The 18,926-nt window shown below is 39.1% G+C and overlaps 2 protein-coding genes across 4 annotated transcripts in view; one reads left to right on the forward strand and one right to left on the reverse strand.

Moving 5' to 3' along the window:
- The window catches only part of gnal (guanine nucleotide binding protein (G protein), alpha activating activity polypeptide, olfactory type), a 53,313-nt gene extending 48,789 nt beyond the window's left edge, over window positions 1-4,524 (reverse strand). The window contains exon 1 of the mRNA XM_039602568.1: window positions 3,824-4,524. Within this exon, the coding sequence (XP_039458502.1) occupies window positions 3,824-4,310 (487 nt within the window). The 5' untranslated portion in view covers window positions 4,311-4,524. The remainder of the gene's footprint in view (window positions 1-3,823) is intronic.
- Window positions 4,525-7,856: 3,332 nt separating this feature from the next.
- On the forward strand, window positions 7,857-18,853 carry LOC116313427 (serine/threonine-protein kinase MAK-like). 3 transcript variants are annotated; one of them, XM_031731130.2, is made up of 17 exons: window positions 7,857-7,929; window positions 9,938-10,001; window positions 10,081-10,328; window positions 11,528-11,582; window positions 11,993-12,114; window positions 12,276-12,355; window positions 13,074-13,206; window positions 13,768-13,939; window positions 14,264-14,431; window positions 15,616-15,957; window positions 16,159-16,313; window positions 16,390-16,511; window positions 16,934-17,044; window positions 17,420-17,494; window positions 17,586-17,699; window positions 18,393-18,482; window positions 18,566-18,853. In XM_031731130.2, the coding sequence occupies exons 3-17, from the start codon at window positions 10,165-10,167 to the stop codon at window positions 18,715-18,717; spliced, it is 2,055 nt and encodes a 684-aa protein (XP_031586990.1). In that variant the 5' UTR covers window positions 7,857-7,929; window positions 9,938-10,001; window positions 10,081-10,164; the 3' UTR covers window positions 18,718-18,853. The 3 variants fall into 3 exon arrangements, with proteins under 3 accessions (XP_031586990.1, XP_031586991.1, XP_039457567.1); XM_031731131.2 differs by lacking the exon at window positions 9,938-10,001 and having other exon boundaries at window positions 7,861-7,929; XM_039601633.1 differs by lacking the exons at window positions 7,857-7,929; window positions 9,938-10,001; window positions 10,081-10,328; ... (1 more) ...; window positions 11,993-12,114; window positions 12,276-12,355 and adding an exon at window positions 12,761-12,848.
- Window positions 18,854-18,926: the final 73 nt, after the last annotated feature.

Genomic DNA, 18,926 nt, shown 5'->3' on the forward strand with positions numbered 1-18,926 from the left:
ACTTCTATTTCCATTATCGGTCTTTATGGGTCACATTTTTCCACTTGTCAAAGATCTAAAGAACGTAAAGAAAGTCAACCTGCTATCACAGAAGACCAATGAATGAATCTCACAAATATCTGTATTTAAAAAAAGCTTGAACGTGTGAAGTTTTGCTAAAACACTTTTTTTTTTTTTGAAATGATGAAATGTCTCAGCTCCACAAGAAATTATCTTTATTTCTGTATTAGAACATAAAATCTTGGAAAATGAAGAAAAACTATTTACTTTTAGGGAAAGAAACTGTTTCAGCCTCACTTCAGCAGGTTAACTTCATATTTTCCAAGTTAGTGCCAAATTAATGTTATTCTCCAAAATATTACTCATCAGCTGTTACCATATGAAGAAAAAGCCTAACACAGCATTCGAACATTTACCTGATTGTATAAATATTACCAAAGCGTGCTCAAAGCCTAGCACGGCAGCCCATTTATGGTCAGCATTCGTTCCTCTTAATCATTGTTATTTCACTAAATTACTGCAGCAAATACAAACAGATAAAGTGACCCAGATTAGCCGCCATACGTTGCCTTGAAATGTAACACTATTTGAAAGGTGTCCACTTTCAGAGGAACACAAACCACCTCAGTCCACTGCAACAGGAGTCCTGCTGGAGACTGGCAGGATATAAAGCCCCAGAGGCCTCTCGGGAGAAGCCAGAGGTGGCCCGTGAGGGCTGCTGGGTGTACCAGGAGAGTCAGCCAGCTCCCAAAAATAACTGTGATCCTATGGAGGCAGATCACGCTGAAGTAACACAGGTCAAACATGCTGTAAGCTTCCATGGAAGAATGTATGACAGTGGCCTGTGCGGCTTCATTAGGATGAGCCATTTCTTCCTGTGTGTAATTAGTGGGAGCTGTTTACTCAGGAAATTAAACTGGCAGCCATTTATAATAATCGAGGAAAGAAGCAGTGCACTTTTCGAATACAGCATCAAGCCTGGCATGAAACTGCGAAAAACAAAAGAGCATCAGTTCTGTTTTTATTGTAAATGTGTCGACATCTAAGTCTTTTATAATCAGGTTAGCCCTGGCCACCTTTAAGCTTCTGCTGCTGGTCAAGATTTTCTCTCTTGGAAAAAAAATATCAAGTACTGTGCAAGTTTTCTTTTACAGTAGAGGGGTGAAATAACACAAATTACAAGATAAATCTATATCAAATATGACAGTATTAATTAAAGTGTAATCTCAAAAGCAGCTGGAGGGCCGAATTTAAAGATGGGTGTTACATTTTAGTTTCTGCGTTTCTGCGAGGTGGTCGAAATGAGCTCCAAGCCATTTCCGCTGGTGAAGAGGTCCAGCCCAAAATCGCCATCATTCTGAGCATAACACTGGAATTCATATAAACAATCCATCTATGGGACCCAGTGATGGTCTGGTTAAGTATACAAGTCCTGTTGTTTATATAAACACATTTAAAATCAATACGTGTCCCACATACTCATTTAAATATGAATTTGCTGGTTATGGGGGTTTTTTCCACACTATAATAATTTACTGTATAAAAAGGGCCATAACCCCCAAGTATTTATTAAACTGATCATTTACAAAGGCTGATAAATCTATTGGAACTCGTAAATTCTTCATAAATGAAGGCGTAACCATCAAACCGAAGGTCAGAACTGGGATCAGTCTGTAAGTTTGTACTCTGAGTGGATCATTTCATCATATTTGTTTGGTTATTTAAAACCCAGACTGTAAATGTGCAACGGTTTGCCAAAAGGTCAATTTTTTATTATATTATATTATATTATAAACATATAGAGAACTCCAGAGTAAATATAATCTAACACTACAAGTCACCATAATATGCTTAAAATATTATTTTAACCATTTATTCAATTGGTTAACTTTTTTTTTCAAACAGACTATTTTTGGTGCCTCTGGGCAGATAACGCACTTAAAAATAAACCTTTAAAGAATCACAGGAGCCAAATTTAGCACGCAGTGCCTGATGCAAATCACCTTATCTCTATTCATCTTTCACAATTACACCATTTTGTCAGTGTTAATCGAGCTACTTTATTGGAAATCCGTAAAGTGAGCTCACTCTACACCACAGGCTCCTATACACTCCTCTGCTGTTTATTAAAGCAAAATAACATAAAGTTATTGAAACCCCCTTACTGTAAACATGTAACAGTTTAGCCAAAATCATTTTTCAACAAATAATATTATAAAATAGTCTCTCATACATGACTGTTAGAGCAAACATGGTCCTATAACCAAAAGCTAAGTAGTCTTTTTATAAGAACCCAACTGATATATTGATCACTTGATCACAGATATGCTATGTCGTCCAATTAACTTTTAAAAAACAGAATATAGAGGTAGAAAAATAAGTTTGGAATAACTTTAAAATGGTGTGATCATGTTGATTAGCTTGACAGTACAATATCTGCAGCACATGTAGCAGAGCAGTGTCACTGTAAAGTTAACAATGTAACTCTGAAGATATCTTTAAAATATATCATATAAATCTCTGCCTGCGGTGGCTCCCATATCAGACAGACTCTAATTGTTATGAACCATCTTTGCATATTATAGTCCATCACAAGTAGCCAACTCTAGTCACTATATCGCAGAGTGGAACGCTTAACTATACTGCACCACATAAGTCAGTACATTTATTGAGCTAACCAGCGAGCTATATTCTGTGTGTACACTAAACTGTACTTGAACAAGGCACAGCAGCAAGAAGCTAAATGATCTCTATGAGGTACATATTTGTACACTAAGGTCACCTTACACACTTTATGGATTCATTTACTGGAGGGAGGGGAAAAAGACTACTGTAACTAGATGTACCTGTTGTCTCCGGTTATATAATTACAGGAGTGGTTTGCACATTGTGTGCCTTGTGATTTTGTCCCAAACTTACAATATTATTCCAGCAGCACTAAAAGCAATAAATGAGATGTAAATGTAGTGAATTAGTGAACAAGCAGTCCAATTGATGGATTGCTTCCCTGTGTGGGCCAGACTACAATGATCTAAACTGTAGGTGTCATTTAAGTGCAGATGCTGCACATCTGTGATCCAAAGTGTCTTCATAATTTAAAAAAGAATTAACAACATTTCAACATGTGGGCTTTTTTCTGCAAATACAAACTGAGGTACGCCTTGAAATCTTGGGGTGCCTTGGGTACAAAAATGTGTGAAAGCCACTTGTTTTAGGTAGAACATCTAATTTAATAGACACTAGAGCATTACTAAAGCAGCCTGTATTACAGTATATTTGTTGGTGGGTAGATGACTTTAAAAAGTGCCCCAGCTCCTCCACATAAGTGCTGAGTGAGAATGACCAAACAGCCAAAGCTAAGGCATCTTTAGATTATCTTTACAGAGCAAGTCAGCTGCACTTATAGGACACTCCAGAGTCCAAATGTGCCAATTAATAAAAGAAATATTTGTTTTCTGTCGCCTTGGACATATGCCACACTCATATTATGATAGAGGCTACTACACAAGGTAAATACGGCCCAGTATAGCCTCCAACTAAGAAGTGTCTGTGTGCCCATGTAATGTTTATGTTTGTCCCTGTTTATCAGTCGCTTAATTGGCTATTCAAAAATCCCCATAACCCTGAATGTAACTGTGACAGCAAGGATCCGATAGTCTAAACGTCCATCTTCATCATTTGTCATTGACAGCCGCAGGGAGTTTAGTCTTCACAGCCAAGCCAACAGATGTGGCAACAGGCCTCGCCAGAGCAGTGACATAATTTCTGGAAAGGCCAGTGCGTTTTTTGGTTTCTAATAATAAAACAGAGGTACACAACCTACCGAGCAGCAGCAGCCGATGCGTCTGTTTGTACTCCCGTTTGAGCTCCTTGAGCACCCTGTCAATATTCTTACTGACTTTCTTCGCCTCTTTCTCGGCCTCCTTCTCCTCCACCAGCAATTTGTCACAGTTTTTCTGCTTTTGGGTGCTTGTTTTTTGCAGCAGCTGTAAGCGGCGGCCGCGGTCCTTCCCCGTCCCTTTACCGCTGCCTCCACCTCCGCCGCCTCCGTTCTGTATGAGAACACCGTCGGTACCGGTGTCTCCACGGCGGTGCTCCCCGGCCGGGAGCCTGGCAGGGTCCCCGGGGCGCACCAGGCCGCCGCGTAGCGACGAAGTCTCCCCGCATCCCCCGGTGTCCTCCTGGCGAGCTCCCCCGGCGCGTGTCGGCACGGCGGCGTCCGGAGGCTGGTCCGAGTCCGAGGTAGCGTTGGAGATAGAGCCGCTCAGGTCCCCGAAGAGCCGGGGACGCAGACTGTAGCACAGCCCCATGTTGAAACCAATATGTGTCTGTGAATGTGATTTTTCATAAATTAAAATATCAAAAAAATCGCCGTTGTGCCACGAGCCCTAACGAGCCATCGTCACATTGGAGCTCCAGCGATGCGATTCAGGTCCGAATTTGAGCCGAAAACGTGAATGAATTATGCTCCGACATTTGCTATATGTCATTTTGCATTTTCCCCAGTCAGCCTTCGCTTCGTAGTTAGTGGATCACCTGATCCTTTAGTGGACACTGCGGGTCCACCTTACCGTAAGTAACCAAAAGCACAACCTTGGAAAAAAACGCGTCTATGCGCCTCACAGACAGGCAACAATCTCACTGCACAGTTGTTAGGTGCAATGCACGGCACGTCACATTACTACAGTATGGCCATTTCGAGAATGCTGGTCATGATTTTCATTCCTCACATTTCATGCCTGCATCTCTAAATCAGTTGGTGTCTCCTGCTCTCTAGACCGTAATCTCTCTTTTAAGACACCGGCACCAAAGCGTTTCTTTATTTGGCCCTGCAAACATTCCTCTGACACGATCTGTGGCGCACACAAGAATATTAGAAAGATATTATCAAAATGGCACTTTAACTCCTAACATTGTTTCTATGATGAACAAAATTTATATTAGGCACTACTGTGTGCTTTAACAGTGGGATCTAGTGTCTTAAGCAGGGGCGTGTCAACAAGGGAGAGGATGTGGTGGCACAGTCCCCTCTCTGTCTGCTCAGCTGGTGCTAAAAAAACTGTTTACCTGTAGAAAATATAACTACATACACAATTTGTATCAATTATATATGTATAATAAATTAAGGCCCATTATACCAGGTAAAAATAAGACAGTGTTATTTATAAACAGTGTATAAAGTTATGAAAATGAACTCCACTCTTACTAGCAGCAACATCAAATGTATATGTGCATGCCAGTGCATTAAGAATTAAATCCACCGATAAAAAATATAAGTACTTTAAATTTTTCCTTTTTTTTGAGTATTCCCAGATCAAATTATGTTGTTTGAACAGTACAAACAGTTTTAAATGCTACCTAAAGCTACTTTTGGCTGCTCCCTCTCTTTTTGTTGTTTTACAGCCATTTTTCTCCTGCGTTTAGCGTTTTTCCTGTTTTTCCTTGTGTTTATGATTGATAACCTTGTGCATAACAAAATTCACAAACAGATTTAATCTGTTTGTGAATTTTGCCTTTTGGCAAAATGTCCTGGATTTTTATTACACGTGCATGACAGCGTATGACCTGTTTGGTCCTGCACTGGTTCCTCTTTCTCATGGTTCATTACATTATCGCAGCATGTATAATGTTTTTTAATGCTTCCTTTATTTTCTCATAAACAGTTTTTTTGTATTGTGAGTCCAAACAACATAATTTGGAGGCGTTCCGTATAATATAACAACTATAACATATTTAAGCCATGCAAAATATGACCGTCATGCTATGATGATTTTCTGGATTTTCCAACATTTTTCAGTCAAAATAGGACTCACAGGAGAAACCACAGTAAGAAGATGAGTCTTGTATCAAAATGTAAGGGAAAATCAGACCTTTATAACTTGTTTTGAACAGCATTCTGTCCCACACAGTGATACAATCCTTTAAATTGTACTCAGAAATCCACATTTTTAAGTTTTCTGCAGTAAATTACCAGAAAACTTAACTTAAAAACATCCAGGGTACAGATGATTCTTCCTGTTACTCTGACATAGACATTAAATCAGTGCGGTTTTACTATTAAAACTATGACATATCAATTTGATTCTGGCACTGAGAATGGCTGTAAAATTGACTTGGTTGCACTTTTGAAATGTGATGATTTAAAAAGTGCCAAATGTTAAGCACTATTGGCACTTCGAGGCTGTCTAACTTTTACCTTCATGGTATGAAGGTAAAATATTTCAGTGGCTTCATGAACAGCACTAGAGTCAGTGTGGGGCACTTGAATTAGGTGTCTGATAACTGGGGAGCTTTGTGATGTGAATAATCATAGTTAAGGATCAGAAAACATTCTGACTACACAAACAGGTGCAGAGAGCAAAATGGACCACTAGATGGAGCACTTGTGAAACAGTAAGCCAGTGACAGAAGTGCTTCTTCCTCTGGGAGGCTGTTTCTGCAACAGCATGATGTGCATTAGTAGAGAAGATCTGTAGCATAGTTTGAAACCCTCTACTTTGAGCCCCAATTGAACCCCAAAAGACAAGCACCAGCATGTTTTTACATTATGAACCTTGCAGGTTCCATGCTGTTGTTTTGACTTCACAATGTCCTTTTACATTGTATAGATTCTGGGATAGTCTCAAGTGCATTTATTGTGTGGGAGTCAGCAAAGTGACATGGTGCGTGGGACGCATCACGTTTTTGAGTTTGCCCGGAGTTAACATATCTGAGTTTGGGTATCTGAAGAGTCTATTCTTGATGTTTTTGGGGGGTTGTGTTGTTGTGTGGTTTTATTTTGAGTCCTTTTCTTGGTTTCATTATTTTGTGTACCAGTTTTCATTTTTTCTGAGTTTCCCTCATGTGCTTTTGTATCTTGTTCATTGTGACTTTTCTTGTCACTGTTTAATTTTCTTGTTATTTATTGTTTTCCTTTGACAGTTAGTGTCCCGTGTTTGTCTTGATTATGTTCACCTCTTTCCCCTCCTGTTTCTAGTTTGCCAATTAGCCTTCTGTGTATAAATATTCCTGCCTTCCCTTTGTCATATAGTGTCTGTGTATTTTTCCTGTGTGTGCTCTTCTTTTTCTGGTTTTACTACATGTGAAATATTGATATTAAATATCATTAAATATTGAAATATTGATCATATGTAAATGTGAGAGGTCAGATTATGCAAGGCTCTGGGTAATGGAAATATAAACTTGTGTGTTCCATGTGCTGATAAAGATGATGTCATGTGAGTGAACTAAAAGTTATTAGGTTGTTTTGTCAAACTCAAAAAAACAAAATAAAACAAAAATATTTATTGCAAATCTCAATAAATAATCAGAAATATTCAGATTTAAATCTTGCCCACTGTTAACAGCATTATCTTGTTCCTTTTGGTTTTCTGTTTAAATATTGACATGACATCACAGCATTTGTGAAATAAGATGGATTTCTTTTAAATTTATCTCAGAGCTGGAAAATCTTTTAATTATTGCAATTAGACACAAGTATATAACAAAATAAGTATAAGTAGACTAGCCTGTAGCTCAGTAAAAAAAAAAAAATTAAGATGGATATCTTAATAAAAAGCAAATATATAATAAATAAGTAAATGCATACATACATACATACATACATACATACATACACAAATACATATATACAATAAAGTATAGTAAAAATTTAAATAAGATTATGACAAAAAATGTGAAGAAAAATAAAACTGAATTAACAAAAAAGTTTGCATTTTTATTACACATGAATTTAATTAGATTGGTAATACTTCTAATACAAGCCTAGTCATAGGTCTGCCCATATTATAGGTTAAATTACAATACCTCATGTGTTTTTCTATCAGAGTTCTCTTGACTTTTATTTTGGAAGTCTTGTTGCCTAAGCGACAGCTAGCTGCTGAAAGCTAGCATCTCTGTGTTATCTCCAGCAGTGAAATGACTCCTGGGGTAGGTACACTTTAATCTGACTGATACTCAAGTTATGCAACGCAGAATAATTAATAAATAAAATGTCTATTTTTTATTTATTATGCGATATATATTTTTTATGATAGAGTTGAAATTTGTAGCTAGACATGCTTTCTAGCTAGCTAGCTAACTCTGACCGTTACAAACCTTTGCCAATGGTAGCTGAAATATGATTGTAAGATTTTCAGACGATAATATTAATGGTTTAAGTAGTGTAAAGTTCGAAATGGAGCTCACATTTTCTTCAATATTGTTTGTTTTTACCTGTATTTTTTAATGAACTTTGAGAATACACGAAAAACATATCAAACAGGCAGCTGTACAAAATAATTTTTAGAGGTATTGGAAAAGGTTGCTAAATGAAGGAGAAAAATTACACTATAAAGATAACGTATTATTTTAAGCCACAAACTCTTGTCTTGTTTTAATCCCAGCCTTTTACCACAAACACAGAGAAAATTCAAAGCTATTTTTCCACTCTAATTATGCTGTTATGAAACATTTAATTATAAAGTCAACACTGTGACATTGGTGGAAAATACATGCTGTGATCAAAAAGTTCTGAGAACAGGTCCATAAAAATAAAAAGCTTTACTCAATTAACTGATTTAAAGTTCAAGGTTGTCTTCTCAGGCACGCCTAGACAACTCACTAAATAATAAACTAATAAATAAGATTGTGATAACAGTAAAATGATTATAAAACAAAATACTGTAACGAAATATGAGCAATAAATAGCAAGCAATAAATAAAGTTTATTTACAACTCATAAGGGGAGCAAAAGAAAAACAGTTCGGTCCATACATTGTTCTAATTTTGGTTCTGTATATTACCATAATGAATTTTAAATGAAACAACTCAGATGCATTTTTAACTGAAGCATTTTTAACAAAATCCCTTCATTTCAGGAACTCAAAAGTAATTGGACAAACTGAATAACTGAAAATATAATGTTTATTTCTAATACTTGTTTGAAAATCCTTTGCGTCTTGAAGTCATGGACATCACCAGATGTTGGGTTTCCTCCTTTTTAATGCTCTGCCAGGCCTGTACTGCAGCGGCTTTCAGCTGCTGTTTGTTTGTGGGCCTTTCTGTCTGAAGTTAAGTCTTCAACAAGTGAAAATCTCTGAACATCTCAAAACACCTCATTTGGGTGCTTCTGTCATCTCTGTCCATTATCAATAAACACTAGTGTCCCAGTGCCACTGGCAGCCATGCACGTCGGTACTTATCTGACTGCGCTGTGCCAAGTGTAAAGTTTGGTGGAGGGGGATTATGGTGTAGGGTTGTTTTTAAGGAGTTGGGCTTAGCCCCTGAGTTCCCAACTTCTAATACTTCAGAGTACCAACACATTTTGGACAATTTCATGCTCCCAAATCTGTAGGAAAAGCTTGGGGATGGCCCCTCCCCGTTCCAACATGGCTGTGCACCAGTGCACAAAGCAAGGTCCATGAAGCCATGGATGGATGATACAGTATTTAATGATGGGGCTATAATTACTACAGGCCCTCATTTAACCACATCTTATGTCAGTTAAAAATACACACTGACCTTAATTTGTTAAATGATGACCAACATCCTGCTTCTACCCACTGTGAATGTAGGTTAATTGGGTTTCAAATGAAACCCGCGGCTCTGGAGTTGAAGGTGTGCTCCAAATGGTAGATGATTTGTTGTTGTTGGGCTACAATGCCTTCCAGTGTTTTTTTCAGCAACAAATCATGAATTCATCTTGCTGAAAAAGTTAAGGAAGCCTACCAAATTAAACATAATGAGCCTGTGTGCTAACAGTTTTTTGAAAAAGATTAAATTATACTGGTGTTTGATGTTGCTGTTTACTTGAAGATTCTACACCAAATGTGCCCCACTTTCACACTCCTCAGACTCAAAGCAGGCTTCCCCTGTTAGTCTACTTTGTGTCAGACTTTCTTAATCCCATGAAAACTTTAATCCATTTCCTCTCACCCTTCCTTTAACACCGTAAAAGACTTAGCTGGAGGATAGGTGAGGCAGAGTGGAATGGGCAGGGCTTTTCCAGTCTTCCTCTTAAGGTAAGCCTTACCCTACATCACCAGTCTGCAGAGAGGAAAGTAAAGGATGAATGGATGTTTCATGTCTGTGTTTCTGCAGTGAAAGCTTTGGAGCAGCCTCACAGTAGCAGGACACATCAGCCTATCAGTTGTTGACCTGTGGACGATTGTTAATGGGCTCACAATGACCAGCGTCTGGGATTGTCAGGGTTCCTCGCTGAAGGAAACCCAGGGCTCTGTGTGGACGATTAACCGCTACACCACGCTCAAGCAGCTCGGGGACGGCACGTATGGCAGCGTGCTCCTGGCCAAGAGCAATGAGACTGGTGAAGTGGTGGCCATAAAAAGGTGAGTGTGCGTGGAGCACCAGTAAACGTGTCAGGGATTCACTGTGTTGTTTAGTCTCAGCAGGTTAAGCTGATTAAAGCCTGAGTGGCTGCTACAAGTGTACAGAGTTGTGTGGAGTGGATAGTGTAATAAACAGGAATACAAGAATTAATACAAGCAGTAGTAGATGTCAGCATTAGCAGAAGCTGTTTTTCATCCTTGTGGTGTGTGAGTGGAAAGTCCTGTAACCTCTGCCAGAGGGAAGCAGTTCAAAGAGGTGTTGAGCAGCATGAGTTGGGTCTCCATAAGTCTTCGAGATCCTGCTCAGACATCTAGACAAGTACATGTCCTCAGCTGCAGACATCTGTGCTCCAGTCATGTCCTCCACAGTCCCTGCAAAGCCCTCTGGTCCACAACAAAGTGGTTATGTTTTAAGTGAATAGACTGGTACTTATATAGCACTTTTCTGCTCTAACTGAGCACTCAAAGCACATTTCAATGGACACATAAAGGATACTTCAACATTCAGACTGGAATTGCTGGTGAATTGATCCACCGACTTTCCAATTGGTAGACCTCCCGTAGTTGTTGTTCTTCTTCTCTGAAAGTGGAGGCATTGTTGTATTTTGCTGATGACAGTGGAGGTGTATGCAGACCTGGAAAAGCCAGGCACTGTCTCCACAGCCTTGCCTTTTATGGTCACAGATTTCACGTCAGCTCAGGTCATCTCTTTTCTTCCTGAAATCTGCCCTAATCACCTTGGTCTTCTGGGTGGATTGCTGATGGAGCACCAAGGTCTTTCAGTTAAAGTTTCCAAATGTCTGTGCCATCAGCGGGTTTAAAGGCAATACCTGTAAGGTTTTGGCCCAGTGAGAGTGTTTTGCTGCTCTCTATGACACAGTGAAACAGAGATAAGAGGGAGCACCAAGACAGATGTGGAGAATTGCACAATGCTGAGCTTAACATCGACTTGTTTACTGTAGCATAGAATTACCATTAAACTGGTATGGAGGTGTTTGAGGTTGAGATACATGTGTTTTCTGAGAGTCAGACACCCCTTAAATGGAGAAAATTATCGAGAATTTGTCTCAAAGTCTTAACAGATTTAGATTGTTTGGGCTTAGCATTAGTTGATCATGTGGTTTGATAAATATTTCTCCATGCTCTCCTAGCAATAAAGCTGATTTCTCATAGAAATCTGATTTATTCCACTCCAACAGGATGAAGAGGAAGTTTTATTCCTGGGATGAATGCTTAAACCTAAGAGAAGTGAAGGTAAGAATCTAATTCAAGTGCTTAAATAAAATCAATTTACAAAATCCACAACAGAGGTAATAACTGGTACATTTACCACCAGTTTTCTTTCTGCCTCACCTCTCTATTATGATACTTAGATTAACATTTTATTTAACAGCTTAAGTTGGAAAAAAGTTCCAAATGAGCATTCATTTTATTTCTAAATCAGCGAGGAAGATGTCACCTTTAAATTGTTCTCATGACCTTTTAAAATGTATTATAACTTGCATATGTGAATGAGTAAGCTTTATATGAATGGTGCCTGAGCCTACAAGCTAAAAAACAACTTATTTAGCTTGAACTACACTTGTAATAGTTTTGCAGTCTAAATCACACTGATCCCCTTTGAAAATCAGCTGAAAACTCTCACATATGTGTTTCCCAAATAGTCACTGAAGAAGCTGAATCATGCCAATGTGGTGAAACTGAAGGAAGTCATCAGAGAAAATGACTACCTCTACTTTGTCTTTGAGTATATGAAAGAAAACCTCTATCAGCTCATGAAAGAACGGTAAGAAAATCAGAATTATGAATTTCTTGTGAAAGCTAAATCGCAGCATGTGTGATGTGTTAGCCTCCTAGCTATTTCTGTGTGTTTTTAATCACCGCTGTGAATGTGAGAATTATTTGGGTTTTATTTGAGTCATCGTGTGTCGGTCTCGGTTTTTACAGAAACAAGCCGTTCCCTGAGTCAGTCGTCAGAAAAGTGACATTTCAGATATTACAGGGACTGTCATTTATTCACAGACGTGGTAGGTGACTTCACAGAGGTATTTTAATAAAGGTAAAATAAAAAATAACTCCCTAACAACTAATGCATAACTAAATAAATAAGAAATTAAATGCTGTGAGTAGTGGCTTGGAATACATAAGATAAGAGTTATGGAAATGGTATTAAACCTGATAAGTAGATGCATGCTGGACAGTTGGTAGGCCATCACAGGACTTTGTCCAAGCAAAAATGACTCACTTCTTCTGTGCGGATGTGAGAAGAAGAGGTGTGACTTGTAACAAAGCTTAAATCAGCAGAAACAAACACACAAACAAAAAAAATAAGCTCAGTTTTTACTACTTGTGGGTGTTAATGTCATAAAAGCTTGCATGTTGTTGTTTCTTCTTTATCCCTTCTTTCTTTTGTCCTTTCCCACTTTGCTGCTGACAGAGAAGATAAGATGTTTTCAGAAAATGAGATAAGGAACATTTTGTTCCAGGTATTATCTGGCTTAGCATTTGTGCATAAGCACGGTAAGAGACTTCTCCTGTCTTTTCCTTACATTATTATTTTCCTGCTGTCTGGTTAAGGCTTCGTTTTTTTGTGCGAGCGCTGTTTAAAATCTGTGACCTGCTTGTTTAGGGAGTTATGTCACGTCGTGGTTGTTATAGTATTAGAAGCTAATGTAGAAAGTAATGCAAATCTATACACAGATGAACATCAGCAGGGGTTAATTTGAATGCTTCTTGGTTTTTTAGGGTATTTCCATCGTGATCTGAAGCCGGAGAACATACTGTGCATGGGCCCGGAGCTCGTGAAGATCGCAGATTTTGGCCTAGCAAGAGAAATCCGCTCGCAACCACCTTACACAGATTATGTGTCCACAAGATGGTGAGAGTTTCTTTTTTTTTCTTGAACATACAAAAAAATGAAGTAACTCCAAAGGGTCTGAAGTAATTCTTGAAGATAAAGCAACATCTAGTTGCAGTTGATGGACTGAACACAGGATCATAAGTGCTGAGATTACAGGCAACTGAGCCCCGTGGTCAATTTACATCAGCTCATCATGAATATGAATTTTATGCTAATTTGGAGGTTTTAGTTATTGTTTTTAACCTTTTTTTCCATGGTGTGATGATTGTACTGGATTCATCTCTAAAGAATAAAAAAAATGTGACGTTAGGGTCCCAGTTCAGCCGCTGGTTGAGCAGGTGACCATATGCCACAAAGCTGAAATGCAGGGACCCCTGTTCAAGTCTGACTCATGGCCCTTTGCTGCCTGTCTCCCCCCACTCTCTCTCCCCTCTTCCTTATCTACTCTTCACCTCTGATCTATCATATAAAAGTACAAATGAAAGCAATTAAAGCATCTTCTTTGAGGGGGTCACCCGATTTTATATTTATATTTTTAAAAAAGCCCTCTCTATATATTCCTCTGGGCTGTAATTTCAGGTACCGGGCCCCTGAGGTTCTGCTCAGGTCTAACTCTTACAGCTCTCCCATCGACATCTGGGCCATGGGCTGCATCATGGCGGAGCTGTACACCCTGACGCCTCTGTTCCCGGGAAACAGTGAGGTGGACCAGATCTTAAAAATCTGTCAGGTGCTGGGAACGCTGAAGAAGGTGGGGAACCATCAAAACACATCTGTATTACTTTTATTACTATACAGCTGTTTTCACACATGCCCTACAGACCTGAATTTTTCGCTCGACAGAGGTGTATTTGAGAATGCAAACGTCTGATGTGGTTGTTTTTTAAAAGAGTCGGTCTTCAGCCTGCCCGGTCCCTAGTATAAAGTCTGGTAGATTATGGATTGTAGAGCTTCTTGCCTCCTGCACTCTGCACCATCCCTCACCGGAACCAAACACATTACTGATAAATATTCATGACTATCCCAAAACTGACCAACTTTAATAGTGTCTCTTTTGCAATGATACCCCCATCAGTTGGACTGGCCCGAGGGCTTCAACCTTGCTGCCTCAATGAACTTCCGCTTCCCGAAGTGCGCTCCCACCAGCCTCAGGTCCCTGATTCCCAACGCCAGTGATGACGCGATCACGCTGATGAAAGACATGCTGCAGTGGGACCCCGAGAAAAGACCGAGTGCTGCTCAGGTACATTTAAAGGGAACTTATTCTGCTAATTACCAGCTCTTTTTAAGAACATCAGTTTCTCAGGTTAAAGTATTTATTTTTTGTGTGTGTTGGATTTTGTCGGCTGTGGGATTGGAAGTAATGGAAACCTTGGTTTATAGAGTGGTTAGTATAGTTTTATCATCCACTGTGTGTTTGCATTTTTTAAGGCAAACCTGGCTGTCACCCAAAAAACAGTATTAAATATATAGTAAAATAAGTGAAAGCATAATAAGCCTACTTCTGATCATGATAAACTCTAACATAGATTGTCTGAAATAAAAACAAATAGACAGAAGTGAGGACGACTCATTAATGTTGAGCTGCAAAGTCACCCGAGTCGTCCGAATGCTTTTATCCCGAGCACCTTTGAGTACCTTGAGTGCTTCTAATTTTAGAAATATCATCTAAGTGGGAATCAATCAGCTTATCTTGGGAGTTAATGTAATACTTAACCTGACATTTGGATGTGGTGAGGGAGTGAACATCCAGGAGTGTAACTCAGTGCATGACACCGAAATCTAAGCTAAAAATATGAAGAATTAGTTAGGTGGTCTTTTTATTAGAAAACAATCTACACCACAATATCCAAACCAGGCCTGAAACTTCAGCTTTTAGCTGGATGAATTTCACACGTTGGATAATTACTTAGCACCTTGAAATGTTAAGAAGCTAATATTAGCTATAATAGTAAGATAAAACACTTAATAACTATAGCGTTCTGAATCACATGCTTTACAGTGTAATAAAAGTGGCACACAGTAAACCTATATTTAGTATTGTGTGGAAATATTGAAGTTTTTTTTATTTTTGGAATTTATATATATTTAAAAGGCTGTCACATATGTGCTTATGTGTAGATGTAGATGTGTATATATAGACAGAGAAATAAGGTATTTATTTATCTCAAAGGTTGGGAGAATCCTGTTATATGGGTCAAAAAATGAAACACAACTTGTTACAAAACGGCTTAAGTAGAATAGAGTAGCTCAAGCAAATAAAATATGATGTAACAAATCAGAATATTTAATAACATAACCATTTACAAAAGAAGGCAGTTCAGTTAGTAAAAATCTTTATAAAATACAAAGTAAATGTAACACAACCTAAAATTTTTAGTAGTAATTTCTGATGTTGTACTTTTTTTTCCATTGACTGTTTTCCAGGCTTTGAGGTATCCATACTTCTATGTGGGACAGACACTTGGTGCCGCACTAAAGCACTCAGAACAGCACAAGGCCCAGAAGAAGAAGATTTCTGAGACAGCTGCAGATCTGAAGCCTCTGTCCCTCTGTAAGCCTCATCTGGAGCCCTGCAAGCTTGTCACGACCCGCGCTGAGCCTCAGACCTGCAGCCAGTCTCTCCATCAGCCTATGCACCAGGAGAACATAGAGCAGAGCACACTTCAACCAGTGTGTCCCAGCACACTGACAGAGGGGCAGCAGGAGCCTCTCAGCCTGGTGAAAAGAAGACCACCAGGGCACTGTCAGCCTGTAAACATCACTGAGGTGAAGGCTTGCAGCATTAAACAGTGAACCCAAATCATGGCAGGATGATTAGTATAAGGCTTGGGTTTTTGAGGGAGCTAAACTTTTATCTTCTTTATTTACCATTCCACACTGGGTACAGCTTTATTTAAAAATAAAGAATAACAACAATAATAATTTAATATTCATGTCTTGTTTAACATTTGACTCACGTTAAATCAGCGAGGAGCCGAGAATAGACATGCCCGGACTGCACGTCGGCGGTGGGGCCAAACGTCTTTCAGGTCGGTGGACAGTTGGGACGACAGTGACGACGCAGACACCGGCGTTTCCATTTCCAAAAAACCCACCATCACTTCTCTGAGGAACAGCTGTCGGTGAGAGAGTCTCATCATCAGGTGAAATGTCGTCATCAGAGTTTCAGGAAAAGTTAAAAATAAAGTTTTAATGCAGATTTTCAGAGTCAAAGAACAACAGAGGATCAAAACTGCCAAGCAACAGCGGACTGAGCCGAGATGACTCCAGCTCCATGTCAGCCAAGCAGCACTACCTCCACCAGTCCAGATATATGCCTGGTGAGAAAAACATTATAATAATAGAAATAATAATTAACCATGTTTACACATAAATGGCACAATGAAAAGAACCAAAGGTAGGTGAACATAATCCAAAAACAAAAATCCCACCTGCCTTGAATTTCATTAAACAATAATGTTAAAATATATATTTAGTTCTGTTCAGTTTTATTTATATATCACCAATTCACGACAACAGGGACTTTATATTGTATGATAAGTCGCCTACAATATTAGAAAGAAACAAAACAACAAAACATCACACACACAACTTATAACAGGACACAGGAAATATCTTATCCCAAAAACATTAGCTTGGCCTGATTGCAGCTTGCTATTATGTTAAGGTGTCTGGTTTCTTAATGTGCAGACTCGGGTACAAAAATTCACCCTGAGCTGGGTTTGTTTCGGGGGGTTTTCAGGCATAAATCCAAAAAGCAGCTCCTCAGTTAGAGGCCAAGTATCCAGCAGAAAGCTGGGAGTGTCCTCATGTTTATCCAGAGGACACGGCCTGGAGATCCCTGTCAGGAGAGGTAAGAACACTTCATGGATGCATATTAGAAGTTCTATCATTACACCTTTGAAAGGCACACATTTCCCTGCCTGCTCTTCTCTGTACTGTTGAATATACTCACCCAGACAGCAGTTTAATCAAATGTTTGATGCTTTTAGGGGATGCTTTAATTTCAATCGCAGGCCTCTGATTTGATCAAACTCAACCCAGCCCAACCTGGTGCTTCCAGGTCAATAAAGGCCAAATGAAAGCCAAGTTTCACTGACAAACTGTTTAATCTGTTAAGCACTGAGCCTAATTATACTGAATGTCCAACTAAGACTTCCTTAGCCTGCGTTAAGACAGTTTCTCCTTTGCTTACTCTTACTTTTGGTTTTCTCTCATGTGGTTTTAGATATTGGTCTTCCTAAAATACCAGATAAGACTCCTCTAAAAGAAAAGACCTCAGAGGATCTTGATCTTTTGAAAGGTATCGCTTAAAAGTGTGTTAGGGCTTAAATATTACTTTTTCTAAAGCCTTAGAGAGGTTAACTATAACTTGTGATGGGTTTCTTCTTCAGATTCCTTTGTGAGCAGCTCCAACACCAAGACGTTCATGACACCTTTACAGAAAACCGAAACAGGAGCAGCCCGACAGAGGGTTATACTGGCACCCATAGGAGGGGGCTCTGCTGGTGAGACCCCTTCATTACTCTTCTCTGTTTCACTAAGTCTTTATTAGTTGAGCATCTGCTGGTACGAATCACACGGTACTAAAAATGTCCTGATGGTTAAGCTGCTTCTCTAACGCCATGGCTTCTTTCTTCAGAGCCTTCCTGTTCTGAGGCACAAACGCCTTTAAAAATGCCATTAATTCCCTCCTCAACCAAACTTTAGCTTAGCACCCCCTAGATTTAGAAACAGACATGAGCAGAGTTGTTATATTTTTGTAGTTTTTAAATTTTAGTTTTCATTTACAGTTAGCATCAGTTGTTCTTGGTCAACAAGTTTTTAGTCATTACACTTGTGTAGATTAATTCAATTGTTACTTTAAGTGTTTTTACTCAAATGTCAAGGGGAATTTGTTGCATCTGGCTCACAGGCATGTACAGTACTGTGAAGGCACTCTTCTTTATATTTTGCTACCAAGGAGCCAGACTTTCTTGTCATTTTTAAGTGGTCTTGAGCAATACCTCTCCAGGCTTTCTGAAGGTCTCTCATAGTTTTCCTTTGGTCACTGGCTGCTTGAACCAATGTTGCTTCTACACATAACAGACAACTGAGCAAAGGACCAAATTTAAATTGTATTTCCAGGCACTTTGTTAACGCATCAGTGGAAAAGGCGGCGTATCTGTCCTCTGAACTTGGCTTATCTCCAAATCTTTCAGTCGATCCGTCTGTTGCTGATCTGATAGTGGAGCCGAAAACCAAACCATTGAAAAGCAAGACCTTAAACAAGCTGGCACCCTCAAGTGAAGGTAAGACAAAAAGAGTGGCACACACTAAATAAAAAAGGTGTAAGTTATTTGAAATTATCTTGTGTTTTTTGTGTTGATTTCAGAGTATGAAGGATGGAAAAGCAGGCAACTGAATTCTCAGGTCTTTGGATTCATCACCAGCACTCCAGCGAAGACCAGCCTGTCCAGGAGCTCAAACTCTCAGCCAGTGACTGGACGAGTAGACTGGACCGCCAAATACAGCGGCCGCAGGTAGCGCAGCAGTCTCTCGGCTTTCCAGAGGAATCCTGTGAAAGGTTCCCAGAGCAGGAAATGTGTCTGCCGCTGCTATAAAATATCATTCAGTGTTGTATGAGTCAGTCGAGACTTTTATCTTCGTTATGTTAAATAACAGGAAGTTTAATAAAGTAATTATTTAAGTGAATGAATATTAGTATCATGGTGGTTTTTTTATTTGGCTCAAAA

Source organism: Oreochromis aureus, linkage group 18 (assembly GCF_013358895.1).
Source record: "Oreochromis aureus strain Israel breed Guangdong linkage group 18, ZZ_aureus, whole genome shotgun sequence".
Classification (NCBI taxonomy): Eukaryota; Metazoa; Chordata; class Actinopteri; order Cichliformes; family Cichlidae; genus Oreochromis; species Oreochromis aureus.

What these genes read in the sequence shown, in the direction of transcription:
- LOC116313427 (XM_031731130.2), top strand. Translation starts at nt 10,165, where the DNA reads ATGACCAGCGTCTGGGATTGTCAGGGTTCCTCGCTGAAGGAAACCCAG. An exon ending in GGATCTTGATCTTTTGAAAG is followed by an intron (nt 17,495 to 17,585) that starts GTATCGCTTAAA and finishes TTTCTTCTTCAG; the next exon opens with ATTCCTTTGTGAGCAGCTCC. An exon ending in GCTGGCACCCTCAAGTGAAG is followed by an intron (nt 18,483 to 18,565) that starts GTAAGACAAAAA and finishes TGTTGATTTCAG; the next exon opens with AGTATGAAGGATGGAAAAGC.